The sequence below is a fragment of the Coregonus clupeaformis genome, chromosome 11 (assembly GCF_020615455.1).
Source record: "Coregonus clupeaformis isolate EN_2021a chromosome 11, ASM2061545v1, whole genome shotgun sequence".
Lineage (NCBI taxonomy): Eukaryota > Metazoa > Chordata > Actinopteri > Salmoniformes > Salmonidae > Coregonus > Coregonus clupeaformis.
Window position 1 is genome coordinate 34,292,596 of NC_059202.1, and position 24,867 is coordinate 34,317,462.

Here is a 24,867-nt window from a genome sequence, read left to right on the forward strand (position 1 = left end):
GGATCAGCCCAGAACAACACGGCAGGACCTGGTCAATGACCTGAAGAGAGCTGGGACCACAGTCTCAAAGAAAACCATTAGTAACACACTACGCCGTCATGGATTAATATTGTTTGCCAATGACCATCTGGATGATCCAGAGGAGGAATGGGAGAAGGTCATGTGGTCTGATGAGACAAAAATATAGCTTTTTTGGTCTAAACTCTCGCCGTGTTTGGAGGAAGAAGAAGGATGAGTACAACCCCAAGGACACCATCCCAACCGTGAAGCATGGAGGTGGAAACATCATTCTTTGGGGATGCTTTTCTGCAAAGGGGACAGGACGACTGCACCGTATTGAGGGGAGGATGGATGGGGCCATGTATCGTGAGATCTTGGCCAACAACCTCCTTCCCTCAGTAAGAGCATTGAAGATGGGTCGTGGCTGGGTCTTCCAGCATGACAACGACCCGAAACACACAGCCAGGGCAACTAAGGAGTGGCTCCGTAAGAAGCATCTCAAGGTCCTGGAGTGGCCTAGCCAGTCTCCAGACCTGAACCTAATAGAAAATCTTTGGAGGGAGCTGAAAGTCCTTATTGCCCAGCGACAGCCCCGAAACCTGAAGGATCTGGAGAAGGTCTGTATGGAGGAGTGGGCCAAAATCCCTGCTGCAGTGTGTGCCAACCTGGTCAAGACCTACAGGAAACATATGATCTCTGTAATTGCAAACAAAGGTTTCTGTACCAAATATTAAGTTCTGCTTTTCTGATGTATCAAATACTTATGTCATGCAATAAAATGCAAATTAATTACTTAAAAATCATACAATGTGATTTTCTGGATTTTTGTTTTAGATTCCGCCTCTCACAGTTGAAGTGTACCTATGATAATAATTACAGACCTCTACATGCTTTGTAAGTAGGAAAACCTGCAAAATCGGCAGTGTATCAAATACTTGTTCTCCCCACTGTATGTATATATGCGAGAAAAAAAAAGAAAACATATGGGGGATTGGAAGTGATGCAGACAATTACATTGATGGAAGTTACAATCTATCTGCAATATTAAAGCTGATCTACCCCCCCAAAAATTTAAAAAAAATAATAATACATGTAAATAAAAAAACTAGTCAGTGCACTGCATAGACGGTCTATTGAGTCGGGAAAGTCTGGCTGCGTGCCCAGGACTGTTTTCTGAGAACAATAACATGTCTACAACTTCATCAAAGTAGCTAGCTAAGTTCCAACTCTGTGTTTCCCCTTTTCTTTTCCCTTTTCAATGAAGCTAGGAAGCAGTAGCTAGCATGCACATTGAGCAGCCAGGCCACAATCAACTTATCAAGTCACTGCCGAGTGGCGACGTGTGTGCTCCATGCCATTTCATTTTTTACAACTTTCTCTATCAATTACCAGAGTGTGTGTTGGTCTGTCTGGCAGTGTTTTATAGGGAATTGTGTTACAAAACAGGTCGCGGGGACACAAGATGCTTGCAAATGGGTTGTGGAATATTGACAAGTTACAGTTGGGATTCAAGTGCGCTCTGATCGTCTCAATTCTAATTTTGCCCCCAAAAAGTGGCACATTCGAGTGATTGACAAACGCATAAGCAAGTGGCCACTCCATAAAGGGCTTAGGGCCAACGGTTATTTTAGCATAACATTGGCGACGTGTTGTCTTATGTAAACAAGTTTGAGGCGCTTCGTAATGGGCAGGTCTGTCTCACTGTCTGGAGGTTCTGGCTGCTATGATTGTAGCCTAGCGGTTAAGAGCGTTGGGCCAGTAACCGAAAGGTTTCTGGTTCGAATCCTCAAGCTGACTAGGTGAAAAATGTTGATGTCCCCTTGAGCAAGGCATTTAACCATAATTGCTCCTGTAAGTCGCTCTGGATAAGAGTGTCTGCTAAATGACTGTAAAAATTGCATGGAGCATGTGCAGCTGATAGAGTGCAATCAGCACAGCTGCTTCTCTCGTGTTATTGGTCACTGGGCACGTGTGCTTGATCGTAATCCATACCCAAACCTCCAGTAAGTCATGACGAACTCACTTTTGGCCGAGACTGGACTTTATGACCAAAATTATCCTATTAACTCTTTGTAGTCAATTTTGACACTAGAATTAATGACTCATATCGATGCCACATAGAACCAACTTTACTGGTTTTAAACGACCTAAGGGCAGTTGACTTTTAAAGCTTCACACCCAAATTATACACCTGTACCTGCCTAGTTATATTAATATATCAGTCCATGCAAGTACAGTACTCTACACATCACACAGTAGATTACAGTAAGTCAGCCTGGCCCGCCTCTCCAGCGTACATTTCCACCGCGCCCCTCAAGGTGCCTTCACGCCCATCAGCCGCCATTTCCATGACATTTGGCCTCATTTCGAAATTCCTGCATTCACAACATTTACCCAGGCATTTCCTGGCATAGCGGGCCCGAGCCAATCTGTGGATTTCCTGCATAAGCTGCTGCTTATGAGAGAGAGGCGTGCTTGGCAGGTATGCGTCATTCAATCTTGTATGCTGCAAAGAGGGATAAGCCTGCAGTGTGTAGAGGGTTAAATGACTCTCAGTCCTGAGTCCACCCTAAGCTCCCCTAACTCAGTCCATACCTCATCTGCCCTCAAGGTGAGACGGAGGTACCGTCACCATTAGGGGGCGCTGTGGTGTCTACGTTTTGGAGAGTCAGCGTCTTGCCCTGAAGGTAACCACAGCTGAGCAAACACACGGTCAGACTTCTAGGCTGCTGGCCTCACATTCCTCTGTTAGAGCTGGAGAGCAGAGCAGAGCACACGGGAGGCAGGCTGCTCCTAGAAAATACCCTTTAGATTGGAGATCCCTGAGGTTAGCCAGAAGGCTAGGCTAAAGACAAAGGGCCATAGAGCTCCTGAACTAGGCCAGGACTAAGCACATTACCTGTCTGTTATGTAATCGACTAGTTCCGTCCAGACCAAGTTCTCATCAACAGTGATAATGACCTGATATCAGATATTATTCTGCCACAAACTGGTACCACTGACAGGAACTGTAACAGTGTAGCAAGATAATATATAAACAAACATATACACACACAAGGTGATTTAAGATGCCATGTACTATGTAGATCTATGGGCTTAGTGTGTTGGCAGAGCAGGGTGCTGAGTTGGCAGAGCCCCCTGGCGCTCCATCTGGCTCCTGGACCAGCTCTCTTCCTGTTTTGTGCGGGGCTGTTTATTCAGCAGACCCTGGCCTGGCCTGAAGCAGATCTGCTCTGCTCTCTGCTCGCCATCGAATGGGACCAGCCCAAACATACACACACACACACACACTTGAATGAGACATTTCAACAGAAATCTTAATGTCCACCACGGGTCTATGAGCCTTTGGATGAGAAGGCTGAGGCTTTTTCAGCATGGGCCTTTAAAAAATAAAATGTATGGAATGTTCAGTAGCTTGATAGAGATGTAGGCTGCTGTTATGTAGAACAGACATGATTATTTATCCTGCTCAACAGATAACTGTTTGACCTTTATACCCCTACATCTCTATCTGCCATGTTCTAGAACATTACACTCCACTGAACAACCAACTCTTACATGGCTCTTACAGTTTCTCTTGTTCTGCTGCTAAGCTGTATTCAACTCATCTCTGTGTTTAAAATGATTGTATTTTATTAGGATCCCCATTAGTTACTGCACATGCCTCAGCTACTCTTTCTGGGGTCCACATAAAACGTACAATTACATAACAAAGTACCGAACAGTTATAGACAAGAACAACATAAGATACAGTATTACATCCCCCCCCAAAATAAAAAAATAAGTGATATATTGGAAAGACACCAAGAGACAACAAAAATACTATTTACACACTATTCATATATACATATTCAGATTCTTGTATACAGTACAGTTAAAATTAGGTTTTTAGAAAGGAGAGAGCTATAGTCCCCTGTAGCTCAGTTGGTAGAGCATGGCGCTTGCAACGCCAGGGTTGTGGGTTTGTTTCCCACGGGGGGCCAGTATGAAAATGTATGCACTCACTAACTGTAAGTCGCTCTGGATAAGAGCGTCTGCTAAATGACTAAAATGTAAAAATGTAAAATGAGAGGCTCTGTGATACAAAATCTTTTTTTACATCTTTTTTTAAAGTTAAATTTGCTTTTTGGCTGAGTAACCTCTGGTGGCAGAGCATTTCACAATGACATGGCTCTATACATAACTGAGCAATGCATTAATTGTGACCGACCGCCTTGATTCGGTCTTATGGAGCAACATTTTAAATTGTGTTTTTTACATTGGATAAAAGTAAAGACTCAGAGTTACTAAATTATATGTAATACACTGCAGTTGAGGAACAATGGGAAAGTAATGCTTTGAAAGTTGATAAAATTGTAACCCCACTTTTGAGAAAATGGTCCTTGAATGTTTTGGTACACCTACTGGAGAGCTCTTCTTTGTCTACACCTATTCAGCGTTGTTCACACCCTCTTAAGCCTTAACCCCACCCATCTCTTAAAGGATTCACGTGAGGCCATGTGCTAAACAGAGTAAGGTAGTGGAGTAAACAACCAAAGATTTCAAGACTAAAAGGGTGAAAGTAGTAGCCTACAATAAGGAAAAACTCCAGGTAAAAATACATGATCTATTCCTTGACCTATATCCTAATCTGATGTTGGTGCAGGTCATGTTGTTCTTCACATTAGTCTCTGGTAAACACACACTATATCAAATAAAATCAGTGTATTTGTCACATTCACAGGATACAAAAGGTGTAAACAGTACAGTGAAATAGTTATTTGCATAGTAGCTATATCAAAAATAGAAAGTGTCCAGATAAAAAATATTGTATAAATATTTAATAATTATTAGATGATGCTTACCCAGACACACTAAATGCTATAACCACCCCCCAGCCACATCTACCTAAGTGGATGGGTCACTATTGTCTAGATATGTAAACATGTTCATGAAATACAATAGATGGCCGTAATCACTCCGGTTCACACTGACCATGTGCAGAAAGTAGTCCATCAACTTTTTCCCACTGATCTTTGTCGATAGCGCCTGCTAAATTCAGGGCAGCAATGTTGTTGAGAGCAGTAGCAACACTTTTGCAGTTCTCCATGGCTGTTATCTTTCAAAAAAGCAGTGGTAGCAAGGATTATCTACACATACTGAGCAGCTCATGTTATAGACAGAAGCATGCTACATAGCAGACCACCGAAACTCATCTCTCGGTATGTCTAGCCCATTCATTATCTCAGCCAATCATGGCTAGCGGGAAGGTTCCTGTCTTTTTCCGTGGCTAAACCAACTAGGCTCGTAATTTAACAATTTTGTTAAATGATGAGCCTGAGGCCCGACCCCAACCTTAACCCGCAAATATAGAAATTGCACTATAGGCTACAGTCAAAGACTGCAGAATGATTTTTTGACGGGTGCAGGATTTAGTTTTGCCTGATTTAGATATGTTTCTGCTTAGAATTTTTTACATTTTGGTAGGCTATTTGTTAGTCAACTTGTCTGTAATTAGATACATGCAGCTTCTCTTTTGTCATTATATGTTGCCCTAGAAGAATAAATAAACCCTTGATCACCAGAATAATGTCATAGATCGTTAGAATGAATGCTTCACTCTAGTTGACATCGGTAATGTTTTAGGACTCGTTTTACTGTGGATATAGATACTTTTGTACCTGTTTCCTCCAGCATCTTCACAAGGTCCTTTGCTGTTGTTCTGGGATTGATTTGCACTTTTCGCACCAAGTACGTTCATCTCTAGGAGACAGAATGCGTCTCCTTCCTGAGCGGTATGACGGCTGCGTGGTCCCATGGTGTTTATACTTGTGTACTATTGTTTGTACAGATGAACGTGGTACCTTAAGGCTCTGGAAATTGCTCCCAAGGATGAACCAGACTTGTGGACGTCTACAATTTATTTTCTGAGGTCTTGGCTGATTTCTTTTGATTTTCCCATGATGTCAAGCAAAGAGGCATTGAGTTTGAAGGTAAGCCTTGAAATACATCCACAGGTACACCTCCAATTGACTCAAATGATGTCAGTTAGCCTATCAAAAGCTTCTAAAGCCATGACATCATTTTCTGAAATTTTCCAAGCTGTTTAAAGGCACAGTCAACTTCGTGTATGTAAACCTCTGACCCACTGGAATTATGATACAGTGAATTACAGTGAGGGAAAAAAGTATTTGATCCCCTGCTGATGTTGTACGTTTGCCCACTGACAAAGACATGATCAGTCTATCATTTTAATGGTAGGTTTATTTGAACAGTGAGAGACAGAATAACAACAAAAAAATCCAGAAAAACGCATGTCAAAAATGTTATAAATTGATTTGCATTTTAATGAGGGAAATAAGTATTTGACCCCTCTGCAAAACATGACTTAGTACTTGGTGGCAAAACCCTTGTTGGCAATCACAGAGGTCAGACGTTTCTTGTAGTTGGCCACCAGGTTTGCACACATCTCAGGAGGGATTTTGTCCCACTCCTCTTTGCAGATCTTCTCCAAGTCATTAAGGTTTCGAGGCTGACGTTTGGCAACTCGAACCTTCAGCTCCCTCCACAGATTTTCTATGGGATTAAGGTCTGGAGACTGGCTAGGCCACTCCAGGACCTTAATGTGCTTCTTCTTGAGCCACTCCTTTGTTGCCTTGGCCGTGTGTTTTGGGTCATTGTCATGCTGGAATACCCATCCACGACCCATTTTCAATGCCCTGGCTGAGGGAAGGAGGTTCTCACTCAAGATTTGACGGTACATGGCCCCGTCCATCGTCCCTTTGATGTGGTGAAGTTGTCCTGTCCCATTAGCAGAAAAACACCCCCAAAGCATAATGTTTCCACCTCCATGTTTGACGGTGTGGATGGTGTTCTTGGGGTCATAAGCAGCATTCCTCCTCCTCCAAACACTACAAGTTGAGTTGATGCCAAAGAGCTCAATTTTGGTCTCATCTGACCACAACACTTTCACCCAGTTCTTCTCTGAATCATTCAGATGTTGATTGGCAAACTTCAGACGGGCCTGTGTATGTGCTTTCTTGAGCAGGGGGACCTTGCGGGCGCTGCAGGATTTCAGTCCTTCACGGCGTAGTGTGTTGCCAATTGTTTTCTTGGTGACTATGGTCCCAGCTGCCTTGAGATCATTGACAAGATCCTCCCGTGTAGTTCTGGGCTGATTCCTCACCGTTCTCATGATCATTGCAACTCCACGAGGTGAGATCTTGCATGGAGCCCCAGGCCGAGGGAGATTGACAGTTCTTTTGTGTTTCTTTGCCTGTTGCCACCTTCTCACCAAGCTGCTTGGCGATGGTCTTGTAGCCCATTCCAGCCTTGTGTAGGTCTACAATCTTGTCCCTGACATCCTTGGAGAGCTCTTTGGTCTTGGCCATGGTGGAGAGTTTGGAATCTGATTGATTGATTGCTTCTGTGGACTTTTCCCTTTAAGAGTGTGCTCCTAATCTCAGCTCGTTACCTGTATAAAAGACACCTGGGAGCCAGATATATTTCTGATTGAGAGGGGGTCAAATACTTATTTCCCTCATTGAAATAAAAATCAATTTATAACATTTTTGACACATGTTTTTCTGGATTTTTTTGTTGTTTTTCTGTCTCTCACTGTTCAAATAAACCTACCATTAAAATTATAGACTGATCATTTCTTTGTCAGTGGGCAAACGTACAAAATCAGCAGGGGATCAAATACATTTTTCCCTCACTGTATATGTGAAATAATCTGTTTGAAAAATGACTTCTGTCATGCACAAAGTAGATGTCCTAACCGACTTGCCAAAACTATAGTTTGTTAACAAGAAATGTGTGGAGTGGTTGAAAAACAAGTTTTAATGACTCCAACCTAAGCGAATGTAAACTTCCGACTTCAACTGTAGTTGAAATACTATCAGCTTTTATGATGATTTTATGATGAAGACAGCACCTCTACAGATCGTATCTAACTGAGCATTACATTCTCTCAAAATGCTGAAATAAATAAATTATATTTCTCCACTCCTGTTCCCAAGTCCATATTTTGCCTACATTTGGTGTATCATTTTATTGCTAGAAATGCTTAATTCTGCAGGAGTTATTATTAAGGCTATAGGCCTATTTGCACGGGACTAGTATTACTAGAGAATGTTGGTTATGTATTTATTACCCCAGAATGTCCTTTATTCCAGAGGACGATTTGGACGGGCTACGTTTTTTCCAAACGGCCCTCTGTAATTAGTTATTCTTTTTTTAAATATAAAGTGACAGTTATGACTGAATCCTGTAGGTTATTTTCTAGGTGTGAAGACATTTCAAGGAGTCCAGGCGATTACAGGCTACACTGATAACTCGAGTTTGGTTCCCAAGTTTCTAAACCTACCAAACCATCTTGGTATAGTGTCACCATAATATTTGAGTTGAGGAAGTGTGACCATAATCATTAGGATATTTTATCGATCCGCAGTAGAATGCGTCCTAAATCCACCCAAGCATTCAGATGTGAGCTTAACAGCTAACTTGCACTTGATATATGTTTTTAGGCTATGAATGAGAAAGTGAACTTGTTCCAAACGTGTAGCTCAGTTGTATGCTGCTTTGCGATCTATTAACAGCAAGGGTTGCATTAAATAGGCGCAATATTTTTTTATGATACATTTGGCGATGTTCAAAACATTCCAAGGTGGCGTAGCAGTGCGGTCGTGTTTTCTTTTCTTTGTCCTAGTGTAAATAGCCAGTTTCTTGTTTTTTTGTCTATTTTGTATATATTTCTCCATTTTACTTCTCATTTTTTAAACTAAATATACTTTCCTGCAACCCGCCTCACCCAACGTGGAAAGGATTCTATTATTTCTTTATAACTTTTATCAAGAACCTTAAGCTGAAACTAGTCTAGCTGCAACCGAATGGCTACTTGCTATTAGCCACCGTTAGCGTCTTCACCATTGTCCGTGGCCTGCACTACCACCAGCCAGCACTAGCTCTAGCCTGGACAATTCGTCGGCCAGTCTGCACAGCGTGCTATCGACCCAGAGCATATCGGACTTTCTGCTGGAATCACTGGACCCTAGCGCCGGATCATCACAACCAGCTAGCTGCAACCTGTTGTTGGCTAATTACCATTGCCCCTTAGCAGCACCAGTTAGCCTTGAGCTAGCCTCGAGCCAGGCCCATCTCCCGGCTATCTACCTCTCTGTCAACCGGACGGGACCTCCTAGTGTTGACACTGAGCCCCGCCGATCCAACACAACTGGTTTGCCGACGAAATCGTCTGATGTGGTTTCAACAGGCTTCCCGTTACGACGTCGACCACGAAGATCCATCCGCTAGCCCCGGCCCGCTAGCACACGCAAACAACAGCCGTGCTTCCTGCTCGCTGTGCTTTAGGACCAAAAATCGAACTGCTCTCGGACTCACATATTGCTGTTCACTGGACCTTATGATCACTCAGCTACACAGCTGATGCCTGCTGGACTGTTCCTTTACACGGTACCCTGTCCTGTTTATTCTGTTTAGCCTCAGCCCAAACTTTATCGCTATTACCAGTTGTTGTCTTAGCTCTCTCTAATAACACCTGTGATTGCATTATGCCTCTCTCCCATGTCAATATGCCTTGCCTATTGCTGTTTGGGTTCGTTGTTATTATACAATTTCACTGTAGAACCCCAAGTCCCTCTCAAACTGCCTCAAATAGTTCCTTTGTTCCACCCCCCATACACGCTGAGACCGGCTCAATCGGTGCCTCCAGTGATGCTATCTCTTTCATTGTTACCCAACGCTTAGCTTTACCTCAACTGTACTCATATCCTTCCATATCCTTTTCTGTACATAATGCCCTGAATCTTTTCTACAACGCCCGGAAATCTGCCCCCTTTATTCTCTGTACCCAACGCACTAGAAGACCAGTTCTTAAAGCCTTTAGTCGTATCCTTATTCTACTCCTCCTCTGTTCCTCTGGTGATGTAGAGGTTAACCCAGGCCCTGTAGCCCCCAGTATCACTCCTACTCCCCAGGAGCTATCATTTGTTGACTTCTGTAACCGTAAAAGCCTTGGTTTTCTGCACGTAAATATCAGAAGCCTCCTTCCTAAGTTTGAGTTATTCACTGCGTTAGCACACTCCGCCAACCCTGATGTTCTAGCAGTGTCTGAATCCTGGCTTAGGAAGGCCACCAAAAATTCTGAAATTTCCATCCCCAACTACAACATTTTCCGTCTAGATAGAACTGCCAAAGGGGGTGGAGTTTCAATCTACTGTAGAGATAGCCTGCAGAGCTCTATCATACTATCCAGGTCTATGCCCAAACAGTTTTAGCTTCTACTTAAAAAAATCCACCATTCCAGAAATAAGTCTCTCACTGCTGCCGCTTGCTACAGACCCCCCTCAGCCCCCAGCTGTGCCCTGGACACCATATGTGAATTGATTGCCCCCCATTTATCCTCAGAGTTCGTACTGCTTGGTGAACTAAATTGGAATATGCTTAACACCCCGGCCATCCTACAATCCAAACTAGATGCCCTCAATCTCACACAAATTATCAACGAACCTACCAGGTACAACCCTAAATCCGTAAACATGGGTACCCTCATAGATATCATCCTGACTAACTTACCCTCTAAATACACCTCCGCTGTCTTCAACCAGGATCTCAGCGATCACTGCCTTATTGCCTGCGTCCGTAACGGGTCCCGGCGTTCAAACGACCACCCTCATCACTGTCAAACGCTCCCTAAAACACTTCAGCGAGCAGGCCTTCCTAATTGACCTGGCCCAGGTATCCTGGATGGATATAGATCTCATTCCGTCAGTAGAGGATGCCTGGTTGTTCTTTAAAAGTGCTTTCCTCTCAATCTTAAATAAACATGCCCCATTCAAACAATACAGAACTAAGAACAGATATAGCCCCTGGTTCTCCTCAGACTTGACTGCCCTTGACCAGCACAAAAACATCCTGTGGCGTACTGCATTAGCATCAAATAGCCCCCGCGATATGCAACTTTTCAGGGAAGTTAGGAACCAATATACACAAGCAGTTAGGAAAGCAAAGGCTAGCTTTTTCAAACAGAAATTTGCATCCTGTAGCACTAACTCCAAAATGTTTTGGGACACTGTGAAGTCCATGGAGAATAAGAGCACTTCCTCCCAGCTGCCCACTGCACTGAGGCTAGGAAACACTATCACCACCGATAAATCTACAATAATCGAGAATATCAACAAGCATTTAACTACGGCTGGCCATGCTTTCCACCTGGCTACCACTACCCCGGCCACCAGCTCTGCACCCTCCGCTGCAACTTGCCCATGCCCCCCCGCTTCTCCTTCACACAAATTCAGACAGCTGATGTTCTGAAAGAGCTGCAAAATCTGGACCCCTACAAATCATCTGGGCAAGACAATCTGGACCCTTTCTTTCTATAACTAACTGCCGAAATTGTCGCAACCCCTATTACTAGACTGTTCAACCTCTCTTTCGTAATGTCTGAGATGCCCAGAGATTGGAAAGCTGCCGCGGTCATCCCCCTCTTCAAAGGGGGTGACACTCTAGATCCAAACTGTTACAGACCTATATCCATCCTGCCCTGCCTTTCGAAAGTTTTTGAAAGCCAAGTTAACAAACAGATCACCGACCATTTCGAATCCCACCGTACCTTCTCCGCTATGCAATCCGGTTTCCGAGCTGGTCATGGGTGCACTTCAGCCACGCTCAAGGTCCTAAACGATATTATAACCGCGATCGATAATAGACAGTACTCTGCAGCCGTCTTCATCGACCTGGCCAAGGCTTTTGACTCTGTCAACCACCGCATTCTTATTGGCAGACTAAATAGCCTTGGTTTCTCAAATGACTGCCTCGCCTGGTTTACCAACTACTTCTCAGATAGAGTTCAATGTGTCAAATCGGAGGGCCTGTTGTCTGGACCTATGGCAGTCTCTATGGGGTGCCACAGGGTTCAATTCTTGGGCCAACTCTTTTCTCCGTGTATATCAATGATGTCGCTCTTGCTGCTGGTGACTCTCAGATCCACCTCTACGCAGACAACACCATTTTGTATACATCTGGCCTTTCATTGGACACTGGGTTAACAAACCTCCAAACGAGCTTCAATGCCATACAACACTCCTTCAGTAGCCTCCAACTGCTCTTAAACACTAGTAAAACTAAATGCATGCTCTTCAATCGAACGCTGCTGGAAACCCGCCCACCCGACTAGAATCACTATCACATTCGACGGGTCTGACCTAGAGTATGTGGACAACTACAAATACCTAGGTGTCTGGTTAGACTGTAAACTCTCCTTCCAGACTCACATTAAGAATCTCCAATCCAAAGTTAAATCTAGAATCGGTTTCCTATTTTGCAACAAAGCCTCCTTCACTCATGCTGCCAAACATGCCCTCGTAAAACTGACTATCCCACCGATCCTTGACTTCGGCGATGTCATTTACAAAATAGCCTCCAACACTCTACTAAGCAAATTGGATGTAGTCTATCACAGTGCCATCCGTTTTGTCTCCAAAGCCCCATATACTACCCACCACTGTGACCTGTACGCTCTTGTTGGCTGGTCCTCACTACATATTCGTTGCCAAACCCACTGGCTCCAGGCCATCTATAAATCACTGCTAGGCAAATCCCCGCCTTATCTTAGCTCATTGGTCACCATAGCAACACCCACCCGTAGTATGCGCTCCAGCAGGTATATCTCACTGGTCATCCCCAAAGCCAACACCTCCTTTGGCCGCCATTCCTTCCAGTTCTCTGCTGCCAATGACTGGAACAAATTGCAAAAATCTCTGAAGCTGGAGACTCTTATCTCCCTCACTAACTTTAAGCATCAGTTGTCAGAGCACCTTACCGATCACTGCACCTGTACACAGCCCATCTGAAATTAGCCCACCCAACTACCTCATCCCTATATTGTTATTTATTTTACTCATTTGCACCCCAGTATCTCTATTTGCACATTATCTCTTGCACATCTATCATTCCAGTGTTAATACTAATTGTAATTATTTTGCACTATAGCCTATTTATTGCCTTACCTCCATAACTTGCTACATTTGCACACACTATATATATATTTTCTGTTGTATTTTTGACTTTATGTTTTCTTTTACCCCATATGTAACTCTGTGTTGTTGTTTTTATCGCACTACTTTGCTTTATCTTGGCCAGGTCGCAGTTGTAAATGAGAACTTGTTCTCAACTGGCTTACCTGGTTAAATAAAGGTGAAATAACAAAATCGCACAAAACCTATGAACAAAAGCATTCACTATGAAAGTTGATACATGTAGGCCCTGTCATACAGTGCCTTGCAAAATTATTCATCCCCCTTGGTGTTTTTCCTATTTTGTTGCATTACAACCTGTAATTTAAATGGATTTTTAATTGGATTTCATGTAATGGACATACACAAAATAGTCCAAATTGGTGAAGTGAAATGAAAAAAATAACTTGTTTCAAAAAATTCTAAAAAATAAATAACGGAAAAGTGGTGCGTGCATATAACCAATTACCTTCAGAAGTCACATAATTAGTTAAATAGACTGCACATAGGTGGACTTTAAGTGTCACATGATCTGTCACATGATCTCAGTATATATACACCTGTTCTGAAATGCCCCATAGTCTGCAACACCACTAAGCAAGGGGCACCATCAAGCAAGCGGCACCATGAAGACCAAGGAGCTCTCCAAACAGGTCAGAGACAAAGTTGTGGAGAAGTTCAGATCAGGGTTGGGTTATAAAAAAATATCCAAAACTTTGCCTATCCCACGGAGCACCATTCAATCAAAAAAATGTTTTATTGAAAGAATATGGCACCACAACAAACCTGCCAAGAGAGGGCCGCCCACCAAAACTCACGGACCAGGCAAGGAGGGCATTAATCAGAGAGGCAACAAAGAGACCAAATATAACCCTGAAGGAGCTGCAAAGCTCCACAGCAGAGATTGGAGTGTCTGTCCATAGGACCACTTTAAGATGTACACTCCACAGAGCTGGGCTTTACGGAAGAGTGGACAGAAAAAAGCCATTGCTTAAAGAAAAAAATAAGCAAACACGTTTGGTGTTCGCCAAAAGGCATGTGGGAGACTCCCCAAACATATGGAAGAAGGTACTCTGGTCAGATGAGACTAAAATTGAACTTTTTGGCCATCAAGGAAAACGCTATGTCTGGCGCAAACCCAACACCTCTCATCACCCCGAGAACACCATCCCCACTGTGAAGCATGGTGGTGGCAGCATAATGCTGTGGGGCTGTTTTTCATCGGCAGGGACAGAATTGAAGGAATGATGGATGGCGCTAAATACAGGGAAATTCTTGAGGGAAACCCGTTTCTGTCTTCCAGAGATTTGAGACTGGGACGGAGGTTCACCTTCCAGCAGGACAATGACCCTAAGCATACTGCTAAAGCAACACTCTAGTGTTTTAAGGGGAAACATTTAAATGTCTTGGAATGGCCTAGTCCAATTAAGAATCTGTGGTATGACTTAAAGATTGCTGTACACCAGCGGAACCATCCAACTTGAAGGAGCTGGAGCAGTTTTGCCTTGAAGAATGGGCAAAAATCCCATTGGCTAGATGTGCCAAGCTTATAGAAACATACCCCAAGACATTTACATTTTAAGTCATTTAGCAGACGCTCTTATCCAGAGCGACTTACAGTTAGTGAATACATATTTTTTATACTGGCCCCCCGTGGGAATCGAACCCACAACCCTGGCGTTGCAAACGCCATGCTCTATCAACTGAGCTACATCCCTGCCGGCCATTCCCTCCCCTGGACGACGCTGGGACAATTGTGCGCCGCCCATGAGTCTCCCGGTCGCGGCCGGCTGCGACAGAGCCTGGATTCGAACCAGGATCTCTAGTGGCACAGTTAGCACTGCGATGCAGTGCCTTAGACCACTGCGCCACTCAGGAGTGGCGTCTGTAATTGCTGCAAAAGGTGTCTCTACAAAGTATTGACTTTGGGGGGGTGAATAGTTATGCATGCTCAAGTTTTCCGTTTTTTTGTCTTATTTCTTGTTTGTTTCACAATAAAAAATATTTTGCATCTTCAAAGTGGTAGGCATGTTGTGTAAATCAAATGATACAAACCTCCAAAAAATCAATTAAATTCCAGGTTGTAAGGCAACAAAATAGGAAAAATGCCAAGGGGGGTGAATACTTTCGCAAGCCACTATGCGCTATGCGCAGCACTTCGTTCAATTTATCGAATCAGTTTGTTTTCTTGCTCAAATTGCGAGCAACACCTGTAAAACTCAGACATTTTCTCTCAAAACAGAGGGATGTCGATTCGCACGGTAGTATTATCAGAAGACTTTGGTGTTCACCAAAAGACAGTAGGTTATTCTGGTTAGTCGTCCAGATTTCAGTTTTCATTTAACCCATCTAAACAGTAGGCTACAGTTCCCTTGACATGCCATAGGCCTATTTGAAGTCCCGTCTTGTGACTGTCTAATTTGTATAGCGCCTCACAATCATCACACAACATAGCCGGCACTGCCATCATCCTCTTTTACCACTTCACCAAATCCTTTCCAAACATGGCTTTTCTGGCCCTCCCTTTATTTTCAACTCTCCTTTCGCAGCTTTTGTCTTATTGAATTAAACTTCGACAATGTCCTTTTTGCCTCCGTGGATTGATAACTTTTTCTGCCCGTTCCCAAAAGCATTATATGGCGATTGGCTGTTTAGGCAATTTGGCGCGCGTACAGTTAAGCCCTAAAGCTTAGGCTTATGCTAGGTCTTTCTTTGCTGCACCTGACCATATTACCTGGCAGTAATCAAGATGGGACAAGCTGAGAGCCTGAACAGCTAGTACAGTTGATCTTGTGTCAAAAAACGCAGAACATCTTTTTATAATAGACATACTGTACCTCTCCCCATCTTCACAACAACTTTGTCAATATGACTTGACCATGATAACCGACCATACAATGTTACTCCTCGAAGTTCAGCTTCTTCAACTTGTTCAATGGTCACACCCTTTATGCACAACTCCAGTTGAGGTTTATGTCTAAGAGAAGGCTTTGAACCAAATACAATGCTTTTGGTTTTAGATGTATTTAAGACCAGTTTATTGTTAATACCCATTCGGACACTGACTGTAACTCCTTGCTAAGAGTCTCAGTGAGCTCACTGTATGTAGGTGCTGATGTGTAGATTGTGCAATCATCAACATACATAGTCATTTTAGCTTCTTTTAAGACAAGTGGCAAATAATTTGTAAAAATAGAGAAAAGTAACGGCCCAAGGCAACTGCCCTGAGGGATACCGCACTGTATATATCTGAAGAGGGCATGACAAAACCTATTCCCCCTAAGGAGACGGAAAAGATTTGGTATGGGTCCTCAGATCCTCAAAAGGTTCTACAGCTGCACCATCGAGAGCATCCTGACTGGTTGCATCACTGCCTGGTATGGCAACTGCTCGGCCTCCGACCGCAAAGCACTACAGAAGGTAGTGCGTACGGCCCAGTACATCACTGGGGCCAAGCTTCCTGCCATCCAAGTGGTGTCAGAGGAAGGCCCTAAAAATTGTAAAAGACTCCAGCCACCCTAGTCATAGACTGTTCTCTCTACTACCGCACAGCAAGTGGTACCGGAGCGCCAAGTCTAGGTCCTTCTAAACCGCCATAAGACTCCTGAACATCTAATCAAATGGCTACCCAGACTATTTGCATTGCCCCCCACCCCTCTTTTACGCTGCTGCTACTCTCTGTTTATTATCTATGCATAGTCACTTTAATAACTCTACCTACATGTACATATTACACCAATTACCTCGACTAACCGGTGCACCCGCACATTGACTTGGTACCGGTACCCCCTGTATATAGCCTCGCTATTGTTATTTTTACTGCTGCTCTTTAATTATTTGTAACTTTTATTTCGTATTATTTTATTTTTTATTTTTTTGGTATTCTTTCTTAAAACTGCATTGTTGGTTAAGGGCTTGTAAGTAAGCATTTCACTCTAAGGTCTACACCTGTTGTGTTCGGCGCATGTGACAAATAAAATGTGATTTGATGTTAGAGAAGCTTTCATTGAAGAATACTCTGAGTTCTATTGGATAAGTAACTCTCCAACCATCTGATGGCAAGTGATGTAAAGCCATAACAAGTGAGTTTTTTTAACCTATACGGGATCGGTGTCCCGTATACGGGACGGTTGAGCTAAGGTGCGCTAATGTGATTTGCATGACTGTTGTAAGTAACAGCAAACTTTCCAGGACATAGACGTCTTATATGGGCAGAAAGCTTAAATTCTTGTTAATCTAACTGCACTGTCCAATTTACAGTAGCTATTACAGTGCAAAAACACCATGCTATTGTTTGAGGTGAGTGCACAACAACAAAAAATGTAGCATGGCAACTGGTTTGATACATTCACCTCTGAAGGTAAATAACGTACTTACATTAAGTAATCTTGCTCTGATTTGTCATCCTAAGGGTCCCAGAGATAAAATGTAGCATAGTTTTGTTTGATAAAATCCATTTTTATATTCAAATGTAGGAACTGGGTTCTACAGTTTGAACCCCTGCTGTCGCTGGCTCCACACCCACCCCGCCCGGCCATCTAGATATGTGAAAGTTTGTGTATAACCTAATGATACATCATGTATGACATTCTTGGGAGTGTGTAAACATACATTTTCTATTGCCATATCATTTTTGTATGTTCTCTATAGTTATGTACTTGAAAATGTATCAATTGACCAATTCGGCACATTTGGGCAGACTTGATACAAAATAATCCAGTATTGCAACGCTTCACTGGATCAATCTGAAACTTTGCACACACACTGCTGCCATCTAGCGGCCAAAATCTAAATTGCGCCTAAACTGCAAAATTATATTGTGGCCTTTCTCTTGCATTTCAAAGATGATAAATAATAGAAAACTACTTTTTTTATTTGTATTATCTTTTACCAGATCTAATGTGTTATATTCTCCTACATACATTTCACATTTCCACAAACTTCAAAGTGTTTCCTTTCAAATCGTATCAAGAATATGCATATCCTTGCTTCAGGTCCTGAGCTACAGGCAGTTAGATTTGGGTATGTCATTTTAGGCGAAAATTGAAAAAAAGGGTCCGATCCTTAAGAGGTTAAATAACTAATGATGATCAATAACATCAAAGGCTGCACTGAAATCTAACAATACAGCTCCAACTATCATCTTATTATCCTTTTTTTTTCATCTGAGTCAGTTCATTACAAGTTGAGTGCCCTTTCCTATATCCATGCTGAAAGTCAGTAGTTAACTTGTTCTTTGAAAAATAGCGTTGTATTTGTTCAACACTATTTTCTCCATCAGTTTACTAAAAACAGGCAGCAAATTGATTGGGCGACTGTTAGAGCCAGCAAAGGGTGCTTTACTATTTTTAGGTAGGGGAATTAATTTAGTTTCCTTCCACGCCTGTGGACACACACTCCTTTAGGCTTTGGTTAAAGACATGGCAAATATGGGTGGCAATACGGTCTGCTACCATTCTCAATAGCTTCCCATCTAGGTTGTCTATACCTGGTGGCCTATCATTATTGATGGATAACAATCATTTTCCTATTTCTTCTACACAAACTTGACCAAATACAATCATTATTAGATCTTCAATACACAAATATGATGGTTCACTGTTCAGTGTTGTCATTTCACTTCTCAGGTTGTCCACGCACGTTACCAGTGAAAGAGTCATTGAAATGATTGCCTATATCAGGTTTTGTCATAAATTACCCATCAACTTCAATGAACGTTGGAGAGGAATTTCGTTTTCTGCCCGTAATATAATTTAAGGTGCTCCATAAATCTTTTCCCATAGTTTTTTGTCGTTTATCTTGTTTTGGTACTATAATCAGCTGAGCAGCCTGACTTGTTTGCCACTTTTCTAGCAATTTTTTTTTTAACCACACAATTATTAAATTCATCATCGATCAAGGGGGCGCTAACAGTTCTCACAGGTGCATGTTTGTCAACATTTGGCAAGAATAATTGTACAAATAGTCCAAGTGCTGCATCTGGATTTTCCTCCTTATACACAATAGACCAACATATACATTGTTTACATCTTCAACAAAAGAGAGCTGAGAAATATTTTGTATGATCTCTTATCAATAACTTTAGGCCCTGCCTTTTGTACTTTGGCTTTCCTTGTTAATGCTACAATGTTATGATCACTACAGCCAATGGGAACTGATATTGCTTTGGAGCAAAGCTCTACAGCATTAGTGAAGATATGATCAATGCAAGTGGAAGTCACAGATCCAACACTATTGGTATACACTGTAGTTGGTTAAGTGATAATCTGGGTCATGTTACAGGCATTAGCAGTGGAAAAAGTACCCAATAGCCATACTTGAGTAAAAATAAAGATACCTTAATAGAAAATGACTCTAGTGAAAGTCACCCAGTAAAATACTACTATTTGGTTTTAAATATACACTACCGGTCAAAAGTTTAAGAACACCTACTCATTCAAGGGCTTATCTTTATTTTTACTATTTTCTACATTGTAGAATAATAGTGAAGACCTCAAAACTATGAAATAACACATATGGAATCATGTAGTAACCACAAAAGTGTTAAACAAATCAAAATATATTTTATATTCTTCGAAGTAGCCACCCTTTGCCTTGATGACACCTTTGCACACTCTTGGCACTCTCTCAACCAGCTTCATGAGGAATTACATTTTACATTTTACATTATTTAGCAGACGCTCTTATCCAGAGCGACTTACAGTTAGTGCATACATTATTCTTTTTTTTTTTTCATACTGGCCCCCCGTGGGAATCGAACCCACAACCCTGGCGTTGCAAACGCCATGCTCTACCAACTGAGCTACCTCCCTGCCGGCCATTCCCTCCCCAGGACTGCTTTTCCAACAGTCTTGAAGGAGTTCCCACATATGCTGAGCACTTGTTGGCTGTTTTTCCTTCACTCTGCTGTCCAATTCATCCCAAATCATCTCAATTGGGTTGCGGTCGGGGGATTGTGGAGGCCAGGTCATCTGATGCAGCACTCCATCACTCTCCTTCGTGGTAAATTAGCCCTTACACAGCCTGGAGGTGTGTTGGGTCATTGTCCTGTTGAAAAACAAATGATAGTCCCACTAAGCCTGTGTAGCTTAGTTGGTAAAGCATGGCGTTTGCAAAGCCAGGGTTGTGGGTTCGATTTCCACAGGGGGGCAGTATGAAAAAATAAAAATAAATAATGTATGCACTAAGTCGCTCTGGATAAGAGCGTCTGCTAAATGACTAAAATGTAATGTAAATGTAAGCCCAAACCAGATGGGATGGCGTATTGCTGCAGAATGCTGTGGTAGCCATGCTGGTTAAGTCTGCCTTGAATTCTAAATAAATCACAGACACTGTCACCAGCAAAGCACCCCCACACCATACCACCTCCTCCTCCATGCTTTACAGTGGGAAATACACATGCAGAGTTAATCCGTTCACCAACACCGCGTCTCACAAAGACACAGCGGTTGGAACCAAAAATCTCAAATTTGGACTCCAGACCAAAGGACACATTTCCACCGGTATAATGTCCATTGCTTGTGTTTCTTGGTCCAAGCAAGTCTCTTCTTCTTATTGGTGTCCTTTAGTAGTGGTTTCTTTGCAGAAATTCGGCCATGAAGGCCTGATTCACACAGTCTCCTCTGAACAGTTGCTGTTGAGATATGTCTGTTACTTGAACTTTGTGAAGCATTTATTTGGGCTGATATTTCTGAGGCTGGTAACTCTAATAAACTACAGCAAAGGTAACTTCCATTCCTGTGGCGGTCCTCATGAGAGCCAGTTTCATCATAGCTCTTGATGGTTTTTGCGACTGCACTTGAAGAAACTTTCAAAGTTCTTGACATTTTCCGGATTGACTGACCTTCATCTCTTAAAGTAATGATGGACTGTCATTTCTTTTTGCTTATTTGAGCTGTTCTTGCCATAATATGGACTTGGTCTTTTACCAAATAGGGCTATCTTCTGTATACCACCACTACCTTCTCACAACACAACTGATTGGCTCAAACACATTAAGAAGGAAAGAAATTCCACAAATTAACTTTTAAGAAGGCACACCTGTTTAGTTTAAATGCATTCCAGGTGACTGACTTCATGAAGCTGGTTGAGAGAATGCCAAGAGTGTGCAAAGATGTCATCAAGGCAAAGGGTGGCTACTTTGAAGAATCTCAAATATAACAGATATTTTGATCTGTTTAACACTTTTTTTGGTTACTACATTACATGATTCCATATGTGTTATTTCATCGTTTTGATGTCTTCACTATTATTCTACAATGTAGAAAATTGTAAAAATAAAGAAAAACCCTTGAATGAGTAGGTGTGTCCAGACTTTGACTGGTACTGTATGCCTCATCACAATTCTATCTTGGAGATCTACGGACAGTTCCTTGGACTTCATGGTATAGTTTCTGCTCTGACATGCACTTTCAACTGTGGGACCTTATATAGACAGGTGTGTTTCTTTCTAAATCATGTCCAAACATTTGAAATGGCCACAGGTGGACTCCAATCAAGTTGTAGTGCCATCTCAAGGATAGTCAAAGGAAATTGGACGCACATGAGCACAATTTGGAGTGCCATAGCAAAGGGGTGTGAATTAGAGGTCTTCACGGATCCACCTGTACCCCAATACCCGGATCCAGAAATCTAAATAAGGTCACGGGTCTGGATCGGATATGATTGTCATGGGTCTCGGGTATGTGTAATTTTAACTGACTTGTCCGGAAGGGCCCATACAGATCCGAACGCGACTGCTGCAGTAGAGACAGAGAAATGTGATAATTTAGGCTGCTGCTCTTGCTTTTAACGAGTGGAGCGTGTCGCGTTTATCTTGTTCTTGGCCAATCATAATAATCAAAGCGGCAATAGGCTACAGTCATAGAGCCACGCTACTTGTGTGGAAAAGGTTAGGAGATACTGTATCTAATCAATGGAAGATTTCATTAAAATGACGGAATTAAAAGTTAAAGGAGAAGAATAGGCTACAATGACCAAGAGCCAACAGATAGGTAGGGTGCTACTTAATATTCTGAATGAAGTTGTTATTTGTAACTGTAGGATGAGAAAGCGCATGCACTGCAGCCTCAGTTAGCCTAGCTAGCTAATTTTAGCTAGCTTAACTAGCTTCTCCTGGTTTGATGTAGTCCAAGACAGGTACTACGTAATCATATTTGGTGATAAATAACCTTGCTATGGCAGCTATTAGTCTACTATAGCGTGAGTTGGCTTAGTTGGTTGCAGTCTCTTAATGGCTTTTTCAGCAGATACCTTCTCTGGTTTAGCTCAGCTGCAGCAGGGTGCTCTATTCTTCGTGCCAATTCTGCATAGCTGTCTTGCTGGACTGTTGGTTTCTTCTGATTGTGGTGTTGTCCTGTTAGCATGGGGGTAGTGGGGTGGAGAGGTGCTGTCCACTCTGGAATGGGCCCGATGGTGCAGGGCGGTGTTGGCCACTCTGGATGGGGCATGTAGAAAAGCATGATAGGATTCTTCATCTAGGCTTTCAGCATGTAGCAGTATGGTGGTGCGTAGCATAAGAAAAAATATTTTTAAAAATACTTTACTCACTCAAAACGGTATCTTTGAGGAGACAGGTCTATAAATTATAATATTTTAGTTGACTTAAAGTGCAGGTGCGATTTTGTCAAACTTTTTGGTCTCAATTTGACATAATCAGTGCCATCTCTGTCTCTTTATTTCACACAACTAGGTAATCACATATTCTCTACGCTACTTCTCTGTCTGCATTGTTGTGAACTTTCTCTGAACTTCCCTTTGTCTCTTTCCCCTCCAGACACACCTTTTGGCAGTACCGTAAGGAGAACCCTCAGTCCCGTGTGGGTGAGCCTCCTCCCGATGGCTTGCCGGGCTTCAACAGTGGTGTGATGCTGCTGGACCTGGAGGCCATGCGGACCTCGGCCCTCTACAACCAACTCCTGGAGCCCAGAAACGTGGCCCAGCTGGCTGACCAGTACCGCTTCAGGGGCCACCTGGGGGACCAGGACTTCTTCAGCATGATCGGCATGGAGCACCCAGGGCTGTTCCACCAGCTGGCCTGTGGCTGGAACCGCCAGCTGTGTACCTGGTGGAGGGAGCATGGATATGGGGACGTGTTCCAGCTCTACTACCGATGTGAGGGGCCGGTGTATATCTACCATGGAAACTGTAATACGCCCATACCCGATGACTGAGTTGGGACCTCGTAAGGTGTTTCCCTAAATGGTGGGTCTGCACTCTGGTGTTTTGTGGTTAACTAATTGGAAGTCGTGGCTCAAGACTGGGGTCTGGAGAGAAAGGAGATATTTGCTAAATAACTTTCTGGGTCACAACAAAACTCAAAAAATACCTTAGTTTGGCCATGTGGCAACAAAAGTTTTGGAACCAAAACCATTTCTGTACTGTACTGTAAACATTGCTCCCACTCCTGCCCCCTGCTGGACAGGTGTGCAATACAGACAGTATAAGGCATCTCACTCACTCCACTAATGTTAAGTGATGCTAATGACGAACGTGGAACATAAAGGGACCTTGCTGGTGAAAATGGTCCATTTGCCTAATGTCATACTTCATTCTCTCAGTTCACTTTTTGGGAACATTCAATGTTCTTGAAACATTTTGGACTGCGGTACAAAAAAGAATGGTTAACGTGCATAAGAGAAAGATGGAAAACCTTCACCAACAAAAATAACTATTTTCGTTGAATATTCCTGACAAACTGTAATCATACCCTGGCGTAATGTATGAGAGAATATGAGCTGTTTAGTGTGAGTATTGTATCTGTGCTATTGTGTGTTTGTTGTGTATCATGGTAGTCTGTCTGTCTGTGTTTGTCTGTCTCTCCTGTCCTTTCCCACTCTCTGTCACAGTCTTTCTCTTTTCTCCCTCTAATCAGCCCTTCTCAGGCGCAAGATTAGGTGAGGATTAATAATCAGTGCTCATTCACTGCCCGCCCCGGTGACATGCTGAGGGGGCTTTGTTTACCAGTGTTGGGGAGTAGTGAACTACATGTAGTTCAACTAGTAATGTAACTACATTTTTCAGTAGCTTTGTGGTAGTTGAACTAAATTAAAATCTTGGTAGTGTTTTCAGTAGTTAATTACTTTTTTTGCCGTGTAGCGGTGTAGATAACTACTGGAACTACACACTACTTCTTTTGCAAAAATAAAATATAGGTGCAGTACGCAATCATTTCCTTTCTTTTTCCAGCATCAGACCTTCCTAAATCTCACTTGAAACATCGTTTTTGTGTTAAATGAGCAAAATTACACCTTCTGGTTGCATATGACCCCAAAGTGATCTGTCTTGCAATTTGTAGTCTATGGCATTTCAGATTTACAAATGACAATTTTTCATGAAGTAGTTTGGATGTAGTGAAGTACTTTTTCTTAAGGGTAGCTTTAGTGTAGTTTAACTCATTCCAGTGTGAAGTAATTGGTAGCTTGGTAAACTATATTTACAGAGTAGCTTCCCCAACACTGTTGTTTACCAATGCTGGACTCTTCTCTGGCAGGCTGAGTGGGCAGGAGGTACGACACACCGGCACCCTCTAGGACATCCCACTGAGTGCGTAATGGAGAGAAAAGACGGGAGGGGAGAGGGTGGTAGAGGTGAGGGATGATGGACTACACGTACAGATGCTTGGTCCACTCACAAACATACACATTTTCGAGTGGGATGTAGCCACCATAGTGACCAAATGTTGTGTTCGTCTCTGTGTTCCCTGGAGCTGACATTAATATATATATATATATATATAAATGATATGCCATTTAGCAGACTTAGTCATGTGTGCATACATTTTACGTATGGGTGGTCCCGGGAATTGAACCCATTATCCTGGCGTTGCAAGCTCCATACTCTACCCACTGAGCTA

The 24,867-nt window shown here is 42.6% G+C and overlaps 1 protein-coding gene across 1 annotated transcript in view; it reads left to right on the plus strand.

The window, feature by feature from the left end:
• The window catches only part of LOC121576837 (xyloside xylosyltransferase 1-like), a 106,491-nt gene extending 82,375 nt beyond the window's left edge, over positions 1-24,116 (plus strand). The window contains exon 5 of the mRNA XM_041890368.2: positions 22,789-24,116. Within this exon, the coding sequence (XP_041746302.1) occupies positions 22,789-23,185 (397 nt within the window). The 3' untranslated portion in view covers positions 23,186-24,116. The remainder of the gene's footprint in view (positions 1-22,788) is intronic.
• Positions 24,117-24,867: the final 751 nt, after the last annotated feature.